We start from the raw sequence: 12,296 nt of genomic DNA, 5'->3' as shown, positions 1-12,296 counted from the left end.
ACTGTTTTCCGACTCCCCAAGGAAGGAATATAACTTCAGGAAACAAGAACAGCACCTAAAATCAGAATCACTGCAATACAGACAATCATACAGGGAGGGCTCATGGTTTCATCTGCTATGACTAAAGGAAAGAAAATTATCATGGTAAGAACCTAATTTCCCCTTCCTTGTCATCAAGCAGATGAAGCCATTACGTATGGGATGTAACAAAGCAATCCCTAAATAGGGTGGGAACAAGCCACACCATGCGCTAGCACCTGTGCTCCAAAACGCGCATCCCTCCTGGCAGCCACATCCAGCCTGTAATGTCAGGCGAAAGAGAGTTTAGAAGCCCATGTTGCAGCACTGCAAATCTCATGAAGAGATAGTGCTCCAGTTTCCGCCCAGGAAGAGGAAATCGCTCTTGTGGAATGTGCCTTAAAGGCATCAGGCGGAGTCCCGCCAGACAGCAGATATGCTGAAAAGATAGCTTCTTTGAGCCAACGGGCAATAGTGGCTTTAGACGCTGAAGACCCTCTGCGAGGACCTGCAAACAGCACAAAAAGATGATCAGAGGTCCTGAAAGAATTTGTAATTTGCAGATACTGCAACAGAGTCCTGCACACATCCAAAAGGTGCAACTGCCCAAATGAATCTGGAAACTCCTCCTCAACAAAGGAGGGAAGAAAAACAGGCTGGTTTAGGTGAAACGCTGAAACCACCTTAGGCATGAAGGAAGGCACGGTCCGAACCGTGACCCCTGACTCTGAGAATTGCAGAAAAGCGTCTGGAGCTCTGACACCCGTCTCGCCGAGGTAATGGCCACTAAAAAGACGGCCTTCAGTGTCTCTGAAGCACGCCGAAGCAGTTCAAAGGGAGCCCCCTGAAGGGCCTTCAATGCTAACCCCAGGTTCCAAGCTGGACAAGGTGCCCGCACAGGAGGACGGAGCCGAAGCACCCCTCTAAGAAACCGTGCCACATCTGGATGAGCAGCTAAGGACACGCCTTCAACCTTGCCATGCAGGGAGGCCAATGCTGTCATTTGCACCCGCAGGGAATTATAGGCCAAGCCTTTATGTACACCATCCTGCAAAAAGTCCAGAATCGGCGAGACAGGAGCCCGCAACGGAGAAAGCGCTCTTGAAACACACCAGACTTCAAACTGGCACCAAATCCTGGCATAAGCCACGGAAGTGGAGCGCTTACGGGCCTGCAGGAGAGTGGAAATTACCTTATTTGAGTAGCCTTTCTCTCTCAATTGCGCCCTCTCAATCGCCATGCCATAAGACCAAAGCAGCAGGCGTCCTCCATGGCCACCGGACCCTGTGACAACAGGTGCGGAACCAGAGGTAACGAAAAGGGAGCCTCCAACAGCATCTGTCGGAGGTCCGCATACCAAGGCCTCCTGGGCCAATCCGGGGCGATGAGCACCACTTCTCCTGGATGCAGCCGAATCCGCAGGAGCACGCGCCCTATCAAGGGCCACGGAGGGAAGACATACAGCAAGCCCAGGGGCCAGGGTTGAGCCAAGGCATCCAACCCAGCAGAGCGAGGATCCCTCCGTCTGCTGAAGAAGCACGGGACTTTGGCATTGGAACTGGTCGCCATAAGATCCATCACTGGCTTGCCCCATTTGGCACATATCTGCAGGAATACATCGTCTGCTAGTTCCCACTCCGCTGGATCGATGTGATGCCTGCTTAGATAGTCGGCTTGCATGTTGCTCTGACCTGCAATGTGAGCTGCCGACAGAAACTGTAGATGCAGCTCGGCCCAGTGGCAAATTTGTTCGGCCTGCGCGGCTAGAGCTCTGCACTGAGTGCCGCCTTGTCGATTTATGGAGGCCACTGCTGTCGTGTCGTCCGACTTGAAAGGCCAGAAGAGCCTGAAACACCGCTTTCAACTCCAGGCGGTTGATAGACCACTCCGACTCATCGGGCGTCCACAGACCCTGGGCATGCTTCCCCTGGCAATGTGCGCCCCAGCCCTTCAGGCTGGCATCTGTCACCACTAGGCACCAATCGGGGGCGCCAGCAGCATTCCCCGCCGCAACAGGCTGTCCAAACAGCCACCACTCCATACTGAGGCGGGCCACAGGGAGCCAAGACAGTCTGCACTGATAATCCTGAGATACTGGAGACCATCGTTGAAGTAGAGAATACTGTAGAGGTCTCAGGTGCGCTCTCGCCCATGGCAACACTTCCAAGATGGCCGTCATCGATCTCAACAGCTGGACAATGTCCCAAGCTCACGGGCGGGGCATCCTCAGGAGCAGACGGACCTGATTCTGAAGCTTGCACCACCTTTGCTCAGGAAGAAACACATAGCCCGAGGCTGTGTCGAACCTGGCCCCCAAATATTCTAGAGATTGCGAAGGGGGTCAGGTAACTTTTGGCCATATTGACGACCCAGCCCAGAGATTGAAGGACTGAAACCACTCTGGCTGTAGCGAGATGACTCTCTTTTTCTGAGTCTGCTCTGATGAGCCAGTCGTCTAGGTACGGGTGAACCCGGATACCCTCTCGCCTGAGAAAGGCAGCTACTACCACCATTACCTTGGAGAAGGTTCGGGGAGCTGTGGCGAGGCCAAAAGGCAAGGCCCAAAACTGGAAATGTTTTCCCAACATCGCAAACCACAGAAACTTCTGGTGCGGGGGCCAAATTGGTATGTGCAAGTAAGCTTCTTTCAGGTCCAGAGACGTGAGAAACTCTCCCGGCTGTACCACCGCAATGACGGAGCGCAGGGTTTCCATGTGAAAATGCCGGACTCTTAAGGCCTTGTTTAGCTCTTTTAAGTCCAGGATCAGGCGAAAAGACCCACCTTTTTGTGGCACCACAAAGTAAATGGAGTAGCGGCCTAGACATTGTTCGGTGGGAGGCACCGGGGTCACAGCCCCTATCTGGCACAGACTGTGCAAATGTTATGATTGGGGTCAGAACCCCTCTCAAACTTACCTCTTTCCTGGGGGTCAGCTTCTTAGCTGGCTTCTGTTTCTTTTCTCTGTCCTTTCTGAGCTGGCTCTGTCTCTCTGTGCTGGCAGCTTCCAGCAGCATGGGGCTAATTGTTTCACTTTACTACAGCTGTGTGTGTGGACGGAGTTAGCTCTAACTCTCTTTGGGTGTACTGGCTTCAAGTGCTTCACGGTGTTGCATTGGTGTGGGTTGGGCCTCTATGGGTTTCAGTGTGCTCTCTGGGTCAGGGTGCTGTTGCCTGGTTCTAGGGAGTGTGACATCATCAGGGAGGGCCTTGATAAGGAAGTGGTGTTGTTTCCTTCAGAGCCTTTGCAACGGTTGTATTTGCTTTAGGTAGGGTGGTGCAGTGTGCACTTCTGACTTTGTGTCTAGTTTCTCTGCTTGATTTTGCTAAGGTCCAGGTTAGTGTTAGTGCAGTGTGCACTGGTGTTTGTGTGTTTAGCTTTCCCCTTGTGGTTCCCCTGCTTTTCCCTCTTGGTTTGGAAGCATTGCTGTGTGTAGGGCTTTGGAAGCTCTGTTGCTGTTAGAAGTACTTCAGGGTTTGGTGTTGTTAGGAACACTACAGATTTTGCTGTTAGAAGTACTTCTGGTGTTTGTGCTATTGGGAGCATTGCAGTCTTTGCTGTTTGGGTTTTGGGTGCTGTAGAAAGCACTTCAGTTTGCTGTTAGAAGTACTTCTGGGTTTGGAGCTGTTAAAGGCACTTCAGTTCGCTGTGAGAAGTACGTCAGTAGCTTGGTGCTTAGCGGAACCTGGGTTAGGTTAGTGCGGTGGTGCACTGCTGTAGCGTGGGGGCTTAGGAAGCTCCTTTGCTAGCGTGTGTTTGCTTTCCTACTTTTTCCTTGTGCCTTCCCTGTCTTCCCTTTTAGTGCTAGGAGCTCTTTTGGTTGTTTGGTGCATAGGAGCACCTTAGTTAGTTTAGAGTTGTAGAGCAGCTTGTAACTTGGTGCTTAGTAGCAGCTGTGTTAGCTTGTGTATTTAGTTCCCTGCTCTGTTAGTTTAGGGCTTAGGAAGTCCCTTTGTTGAGCAGGGCTTAGGAGCTCCTGTTTATTATAGGGCTTAGGAAGTCTTTTTGTCAGTTTTCCGTTAGGAACACTCCTGCTGGGTTAAGGCTTGGGAGAACTTAGATCAGTTTAGGTTTAGGAGTACTTCTATTTCCAGTCCTGGTCCCTGTGTCATCCGGTATCCGGTAAGTCATGCCGGCCACTCAAACCCAAGGGCTCAACCCTTGGGGGGGGGGGGGGGGGGGGTAGTGGCCAAGCGCAGGTGAAGCTGTGCGGACCAGTCCAGTGCGCTCCAGTCCAGTGTGTTCCTGTCCGGTGTGTGTTCCGGTCCAGGGGATTGCAGTCCAGTGTTCCAGTCCTGTGTCCTCCAGTCCGGGGGATTCCAGTCCATGTGTTCCGGTTCGCTGGGCAGTGCCTGCAGTCCCTGCCGGTGTGCTTACCCAGTTTTGGTTGGTGGGTTTTGCCTGCTGCTGTCGCTCCTCGGCAGCAGCCCAAGGGCTCACGTTTGCTCCAGAGCCCGGCCCCGCCGGCTCTGAACCTAAGAACCTGACAGCAAAGTCTCCTCTACCGCCGCCCGTTTGGTGGCAGAACCGCATCGGGACTCCACAAACACGTCGCTCACCGGGGCATCGAATTCTATTCGGTATCCGTCTCTGATCAGGCCCAAGACCCACTGATCTGCGGAGAATTTGGCCCACTCCTCGAAAAAGAGGGAAGTCTTCCTCCGATGACAGGAAACGAGGAGGGGGCCGGCGCACCATCATTGAGAGGGTCGCCCCTGAACCGGCAGCTGCGGAACGTTTGTCCGAGCGAAAGGAGTTTCTCTGCTGAAAGCGGGCACGCGAAGTGAACCCAGCAGCACGCCCCGGGCGGTACCTTCGAGCTTCACGGAAGTGAGGTCTGTAAAAGGAGCGGACCGCCTGACCCTCAGAGGAAGGCTTCGGCCTATCTTCGGGCAAGCGCTGAGGTTTGGAATCCCCCAGGCCTTTAACAATGTTTTCCAGCTCCTCACCAAACAGAAGAAGGCCTTGAAAGGGCAACTTCACCAACCTTTGCTTAGAGACCATGTCCGCCACCCAATGTCGTAGCCAAAGAGTGCGGCGAGCCGCCACTGCTACAGCCATTTGTTTAGCCGAAGCTCTGACCATATCATAAAGGGCATCAGCCAAAAAGGACAAGGCCGACTCCATCCGCGGAGCCACTTCAGATAAGGTCTCCGCTCCATCACCGGGCTGTTCCACTGCCTGCTGAAACCAAGCCAGGCAGGCTCTAGCAGCATAACAACTGCATGCAGACGCCCAAACAGTGAGACCTGCAATTTCAAATGACCGTTTAAGTGCTGATTCCAGTCTACGGTCTTGAATATCCTTCAGGGCAACACCTCCTTCAACAGGGAGGGTAGTTCTCTTTGTCACAGCCGTGACCAGGGCATCCACTTTAGGCATTGCAAAGCGAGCCAAATGTTCCTCACTCAGAGGGTATAATTGCCCCATAGCCCTAGCAACCTTCAAAGGGCCCTCGGGGTCAGCCCATTGAGCCGAAATAAGCTCTTGGATGGAGTCATGCAAAGGAAAAGCTCGAGCAGGCTTTCTGGTACTAGCTATCCTTGGATTAACAGAGGAGGCTGTGCCACTCCCAGGATCTTCAATTGAGAGGGCTTGTAAGGCATCTGAAATAAGCGCTGGCAGCTCCTCGCGGTGGAAAATCCTCACCGCAGACGGATCATCAAGCTCCTGTGGCAATTCTGCACCCGACTCTGGCTCCTCAGCCCAAGAAGTTCTGCCAGACCCCTCAGAATCCTCATAGCCCGACCACGGGGGGGGTGGGAAGGGGGTGCGCCACACTCAGAAGGGGAATTAGCCCTTCTGGGTTTATCAGGAGGATAAGAAACAGGCAAAGCCAACTCCAAAAGGCCAGGATACACCGGGGGGGCAGGCAGAGGGTCCGAAGAACCCTGTGGAAGAGCTCTTTTAAGCATGTACGCCCTATGCAGCATTAAAACAAAATCAGGGGAGAAAACCGCTCCCTGACCGCCCGGATCCTGCCCAGGGCTATCAGCTCTATTACTAGCCTCACTCAGAGGACCCCCCCCCCCCAACCCCGGATTCAGGGCTCTCCATCGCAACGGAGGCCACGCCATGTGTAAAATTCAAAATGGCGTCCACTGCCAGTTCAGAGCGCAAAAGAATGCCGCTCGTCATGCTCCGGCCGGCTCCACCGTCTGTACAGCACGAATTACAGAGCCCCGCTGCTGATTTGCGCTTGCCACATTTAGAACAGCGCTTTACAGTCTCCGCAGCCATCGCTGCGCTAAAGCGCGACGTGACTTTAATTTTTTTTAACGCTGTGAGGAAAGCAGAGGCAAAAGAGGTAAATAAAAAACACTCTGGAGGCTCAAATAAGTGGGAAAGGCAGGGAAAGGCGAACCAATGTGCCTGCATCCACTGAGTGGGAAAGAACAGGGAAAAGCAAGCTAATATGTCCACATCCACGGGGGCATGGGTAAGGCAGGGAAAGGGCTGACCTATGTGCCTTCAAAGTGAAGCTGCTATAGCCTCTAACACCCCGGCTAACAACTGGCAAGCCAGGAGCCACCCCCAGGCAGATTTTTGATGGAGCTCAAAGAAGCTGCAGCCACCCTGCTTGGGGAGATAGAGAATACTGGAGAAGCAGTGGAGCTAGCTGGCCATGAGGCACTGTGAAAATTTGAATGCACTCTATCTCCCCCTGCTGGTTGATGGACACAACCCATACGTAATGGCTTCACCTGCTTGATGACAAGGAAGTAATAAATTTAAAACGAATCAGAGAAAATATTTCTTCACGCAACATGTAATTAAACTCTGGAATTCACTGCCAGAGAATGTAGTAAAAGCAGTTAGCTTAGCGGGGTTTAAAAAGGTTTGGATGGCTTCCTAAAGGGCTTATTAAAATGGACTTGGGGGAATTCCACTGCTTATTTTTAGAATAAACAACATAAAATATATTGTACTGTTTTGGGATCTTGCCAGGTACTTGTGACCTGGCTTGGCCACTGTTCGAAGCAGGATGCTAGGTTGATGGACCTTCGGTCTGTCTGTCCCAGTATGGTAATACTTATATACTTATGTCTTCCGTATCTATCCACTGTTACTGTAACTAAATCCAAGTAAACTGCACTGAACTTTATTCAGGGGTATATAACACCTCACTTGTATTGTATTATGCATTAAATTTATTTGCATGCATATAGATCTCTTTTATATATTCAATTGGGAAATCCTGAAAACCCAACTGATTTGTGACCTTAGAGAACCGATGTTACCCATCCTTGTTTTGAGAAGTTTTACAACTCTGAACATGTGGAGAGGTCATGGTTTTGTAATTTAGGGGGCTAAAATGGAAATTGAGGACGTGAGGATAGAATATGAAAGTGCAAAACCCCTAAGAGAGAAACTTCATTGGCTCCCACTCAAAGAACGCGTGGCGTTCAAGATCTGCACGATTGTACACAAAATCATTCATGCAGACGCCCCAATCTACATGCTAAACCTTGTGGACTTGCCTCCCAGAAACGCTGTAAGATCATACCGCAAATTTCTCAATCTGCACTTCCCCAGCTGTAAAGGACTAAAATACAAGCTGATACACGCCACCACCTTCTCATACTTGAGCACGCAGCTGTGGAATGCTCTACCTACAGACCTGAAAGCTACTGACGAAATAACTAACTTCCGCAAATCTCTGAAGACACATCTCTTCCAAAAGGCCTACAAAGAACACACATAGCCTACGAAACTACCTCAACAATCCACACAATTATTACAGTTCACCCATATCCTACCTAACACCTTCCGTCTATCTTCCTTTACCTAATCTTCAAACTTTAATAATTGTATCTGTTACCATGAAATAATATCTATCTTCCCTTACCTAATCCTCAAACATTAGAATTGTATCTGTTATCACGAAATGATTATGTCATAACCATACTCTGTAAGCCACATTGAGCCTGCAAATAGGTGGGAAAATGTGGGATACAAATGCAATAAATAAATAAATAATTCCAATAACTTGTTATTGCTGCCTGAAGCTTCAGGAAAAGAACAGGTTTCATTTAACAGGTTTATACATAGATACCCCATCCTATATAATAAAAAGCACCTCCAACGTTCTGACTTGCCTGGGACCGTGGCTCATTCCGAGTTGGTCTGCTAGGCTCCGTAGATCATGCTGACATCACTGTAGCCATTATGATGTCGAACCTGGGGGGGGGGCATGCCAAACAGCTGAACCATGTCCAGAGGAGGGTGGCTGGGGGGGGGGGGGGGCAGGGGAGCGAGATGAAGGTCGCTGGACATGGGTAGGGTTATCATACGTCCGGATTTACCCGGACATGTCCTCTTTTTGAGGGTATGTCCGGGCGTCCGGACGGATTTGGCCAGCCTGCCCATTTGTCCGGATTTCTGGACAAACGGGCGGGCGCGGGACTCCCATCCCCTCCCCTTACACTACTATCCCTGGTGGTCTAGAGGTACCTCTTCGCTCGGGGCAGGAAAGAGAGAGCCCCCTCTTTCCTGCCTGGAGCGCTGCTGCTAGCTGCCCTGCTGCATGCTGTGCGAGTCCGGCTCTCGGCGTTTCAAAATGGCCGCCGAGAGTTGAAGTCTCACGAGGCTGCTTCAACTCTCAGCGGCCATTTTGAAACGCCGAGAGCCGGACTCGCACAGGATGCAGCAGGGCAGCTAGCAGCAGCGCTCCGGGCAGGAAAGCGGGGGCTCTTTCTTTCCTGCCCCGAGCGAAGAGGTACCTCTAGACCACCACGAATAGTAGCGTAAGGAGAGGGGGGGGTGACAGGGGGGAGGGAAGGTGATGGGGGGAAGAGGGGGCAACTGGGGGCGGGGCGATAGCGTGAAAGGGGCATGGCGATGGCACAAAAGGGGCGGGCGAGGGCATGAAATGGGGCAGGCAAGTGTCCTCTTTTTATGAGGACAAAAAATGGTAACCCTAGATATGGGTGGCTGCAGGGAGAGAGGAAGGTCGCTGGCCATGGGTGGCTGCAGGGGAGCGGAGGAAAACCTTGCTAGCGCCCGTTTCATTTGTGTCAGAAACAGGCCTTTTTTACTAGTGTTGTCATAAAGCTGCTATTCCCAGACGTTTTTCTTCTGGATATTATATTTAAGTTGTAATAGAATGACAGTTTATATAGCTTTAGTATGTAAATGTAGGGCTAATAAGTTAATTAGCTAGTTCCTCTGGTTAAGTTTGTGGTGTTTCTTGTTTGGAGTATGATTTTGCCCTAAAGTGGTCCTAAAACAAAGCAAAGGGTTCTTATGAATATTTTGTTGGGCAATGTAAGAGAAGAATGTCATACTTTGGAAATAAATTACAGTTTATTGGTAATATGTATATGCATCCAGCTTTTCCTATTTAAGCGCACAACAATGGAACGCCCTGCCAAAAACAGTAAAAACATACCACCATCTAAACTTCCGGAAAGACCTAAAAACAAACCTGTTCAAGAAGGCATATCCCACCGCCCCAACATAAACGCCAGAGTACCTGTAACACAACAAAACCAAAGATCGTGATAGACACACCCAACCTCCCTAAGTTCCCAAATACATCAGCCATACATGAACCTTATTCTACCACAATAACACCTTGTATTTGTTCATCATACCGGAACTGGCGAACGCCATTACGGTACTATGTAAGCCACATTGAGCCTGCAAATAGGTGGGAAAATGTGGGATACAAATGTAACAAATAAAATAAAAATAATTTTTTCTATATAAAAGGATATAGTAGTATGACAAAAACAAGGAAAACTTAGCAGCAAGGCTTATCAGTGCATGGTAGAGGTAGAACAAACCGTTAACAGAATTAAACTAAGAATTATTCCTAAAAACACAACTACCGGTGTTAACCTACGACCATATGCCAAAAGGTTCTGACTCACTTCAGGCGCAGCCACCTTCGTTCCAAAAATAACAGCCCTTTAGTTTCTCCCCTCTCCGGAAATTGGTCACCTACCTGTATAGCTGCTCCCTAAACAGACTTGTTATACCCTCCATTGTCTGCAATAACTCCAAGTCAGGTTCTCCACCTTGCTGCAAATTTTTAACGTAACATTCTAGCTTCCGAGTAAAAGCATCCAAACTGTCGATAGGGACGGCCATCTTGCTACTATTATTATGATTCCTCCCTCCGTTCTTCAGCCTCGCAACTCACACATGACAGCATTTTGTTATTAACTTAGAGAAAAAGAGGTGAGAGCCGGTGAGCTACTATTGGGTTAGAACGAGTTAAAGTCAAACGCGCAACCTCCTTGGTTTAATTCGCCGTACACGGCGCACATGGCAAGGACTATCTTGTCATGTTCAAGTGTACAGCGCTGATAAGTAGCAGTAGTACACATACATTTGCGCTGTTTATGTGGGATACAGCATGGCTCGCAAAAAAAAAAAACGGGGAGAGGCTGTGGTGGGCGGAGCCAAGGTTGAAAACAGGAGACGAAGTGACTTCAGAACGTTGCAACCAATTCGGTTAATTTCTGTTTCCCCTTCTCCTCGTAGCCGTCATCGCCGTAAAATCAAAACAAAGCAAGCAAACTTATGACCTGCTTCATCCACGTTCTTGTTCTTTATTGTTGGTAACACTTTTGTTTAATCTCACTTATATTTTCAAACATGCCAACGTGCAATATACAGATGTACACAGAGGAAGTATAATAACAGAATAACTTTTCATAGGGTAGTATTATAAATTGTAATCAGTGTGTAATTTGTAGGGACTGGTTATAGGGACACCCTGGCACTGTTATATTCGTGCAGAGATTTTTTTTCTCCTGATATAGGCCCACTAAAACAGACATCATGTTAGGAGAATCAGGTGCTCAACATTCAGAGTTTCTATCTATCAATTTATTTATTTATTTATTTATTTATAACTGAAACAGGCTAAGTGAATCAGAAGACAAAAGGCAAAGTTGGTTCCAAACAATGCAACTTTATTGCTAGCAATGAACAGCACTGAGTTGTCTCAGGATACTGTGTGTCACAAATCATCTGACACTTACATTTATACTTCCCTGCTGGGCCTGCGCATTAGGCCCCTTATACATCACAGTGGACATGCGCAGTAAACATTTGTAGTCCGTACAGTACACGTTTGTAGTTCACAGTACGTACACACGTCATAATACTGAAATGATACTGGCAAGGGAAACGAAACTTAGCATCTTCTTCTACACATACACAATGCTCCTTTCTAGCACAGGAGATAAGGTTCGTTAGGCTCAGAGATGCAGAGTGGGGGTGGCAACACCCTCCAAGGCCATCTATTCATATGCCGCCTACGTGCAAGCTGGTCTTGTGTAAGCCTTGCTACTACTGTTACAAGCTGTATATCTAATGGCCCTGCATTCTGTCTTACATTAGTAAACAGCAAAACTGGGTAAGGCACAAATGTCCAGTACATTCATAAAGTATAGCCAAAAGGCAAAAGCAGAGGTAGTATGCATAAGTATAAGTCCATCAGTATGCACAAAACGTGAGGTTGTTCTGTTGGTCAGTAGTATTCGAGTAGTCTCCGGCGTTCCACTCCTACATAACCAGTGGCGCAGGAGGAGCGGTCACTCCCTCAAACAGATTGTTAGAAAAAATGGCGCCTATGCACCACATAATCTTTCTCTGCCTCCTCCCCCCTCCCGTTCGAGTCTTGCATCTTCTTCTGCCCGCTCTCTCCCATCCGTGTGGTCGTTTTTACGCCCCTGAAGTCTCCCTCCGGTACCGGCAATTGACATGGCTTTCTGCCAGAGTTTGGGCCTCAGGCACATCCCACCTCTGCGGAAAACAGGTAGTTGCAGTACAGTAGGCGGGACGCGCCTGAGGAGAGGCTCCAACTCTGGCAGAAGACTGACTTTGAGGCTCATTTTCAAAGCACTTAGCCTCCCAAAGTTCCATAGAAACCTATGGAACTTAGCCTCCCAAAGTGCTTTGAAAATATGCCTCCTTGTGAATCGCTGGTGCTGGAGGGAGATCGTTTCAGGGCAGTGAAAATGACCACGTGGACGGTAGAGAGCAGGCGAAACACAAAAGATGTAAGATGGGGGGGGAGAGAAGGGAGAAAGAACTGCCCAAGGAGGTTTAATAGACGGTGAAGTGAGCCTATGTAATCCATTGTAAGGAAGGAAGCCAGTTTAGTTAATCTGTTTCCACTTAAAACAAAGCACGCAAACTTATGAGCTGCTGCATCCACCTTGTAATTTTTTATTGTTTGTCCATTTGTAAACAAGTCTAAAGCGGTGCCTTAAAAGCTGGAGGAGAAAAGAAATAACAACTGAATATCACTGAAACAGCTTC

At 49.2% G+C, this 12,296-nt stretch overlaps 1 protein-coding gene across 2 annotated transcripts in view; it reads right to left on the bottom strand.

Moving 5' to 3' along the window:
* Window positions 1-10,373, bottom strand: part of ATXN10 (ataxin 10) — a 699,884-nt gene extending 689,511 nt beyond the window's left edge. For both annotated transcript variants that reach the window (XM_030213944.1, XM_030213945.1), the window contains exon 1: window positions 9,967-10,373. In XM_030213944.1, coding sequence (XP_030069804.1) covers window positions 9,967-10,112 — 146 coding nt within the window. In that variant the 5' untranslated portion in view covers window positions 10,113-10,373. The remainder of the gene's footprint in view (window positions 1-9,966) is intronic.
* Between the last annotated feature and the right edge of the window lie 1,923 nt (window positions 10,374-12,296).

This window comes from Microcaecilia unicolor, chromosome 9 (assembly GCF_901765095.1).
Source record: "Microcaecilia unicolor chromosome 9, aMicUni1.1, whole genome shotgun sequence".
NCBI classification, from domain to species: domain Eukaryota; kingdom Metazoa; phylum Chordata; class Amphibia; order Gymnophiona; family Siphonopidae; genus Microcaecilia; species Microcaecilia unicolor.
The sequence above is the reverse complement of the archived record's forward strand: the minus strand, read 5'-3'. Positions and strand labels throughout refer to the sequence as shown.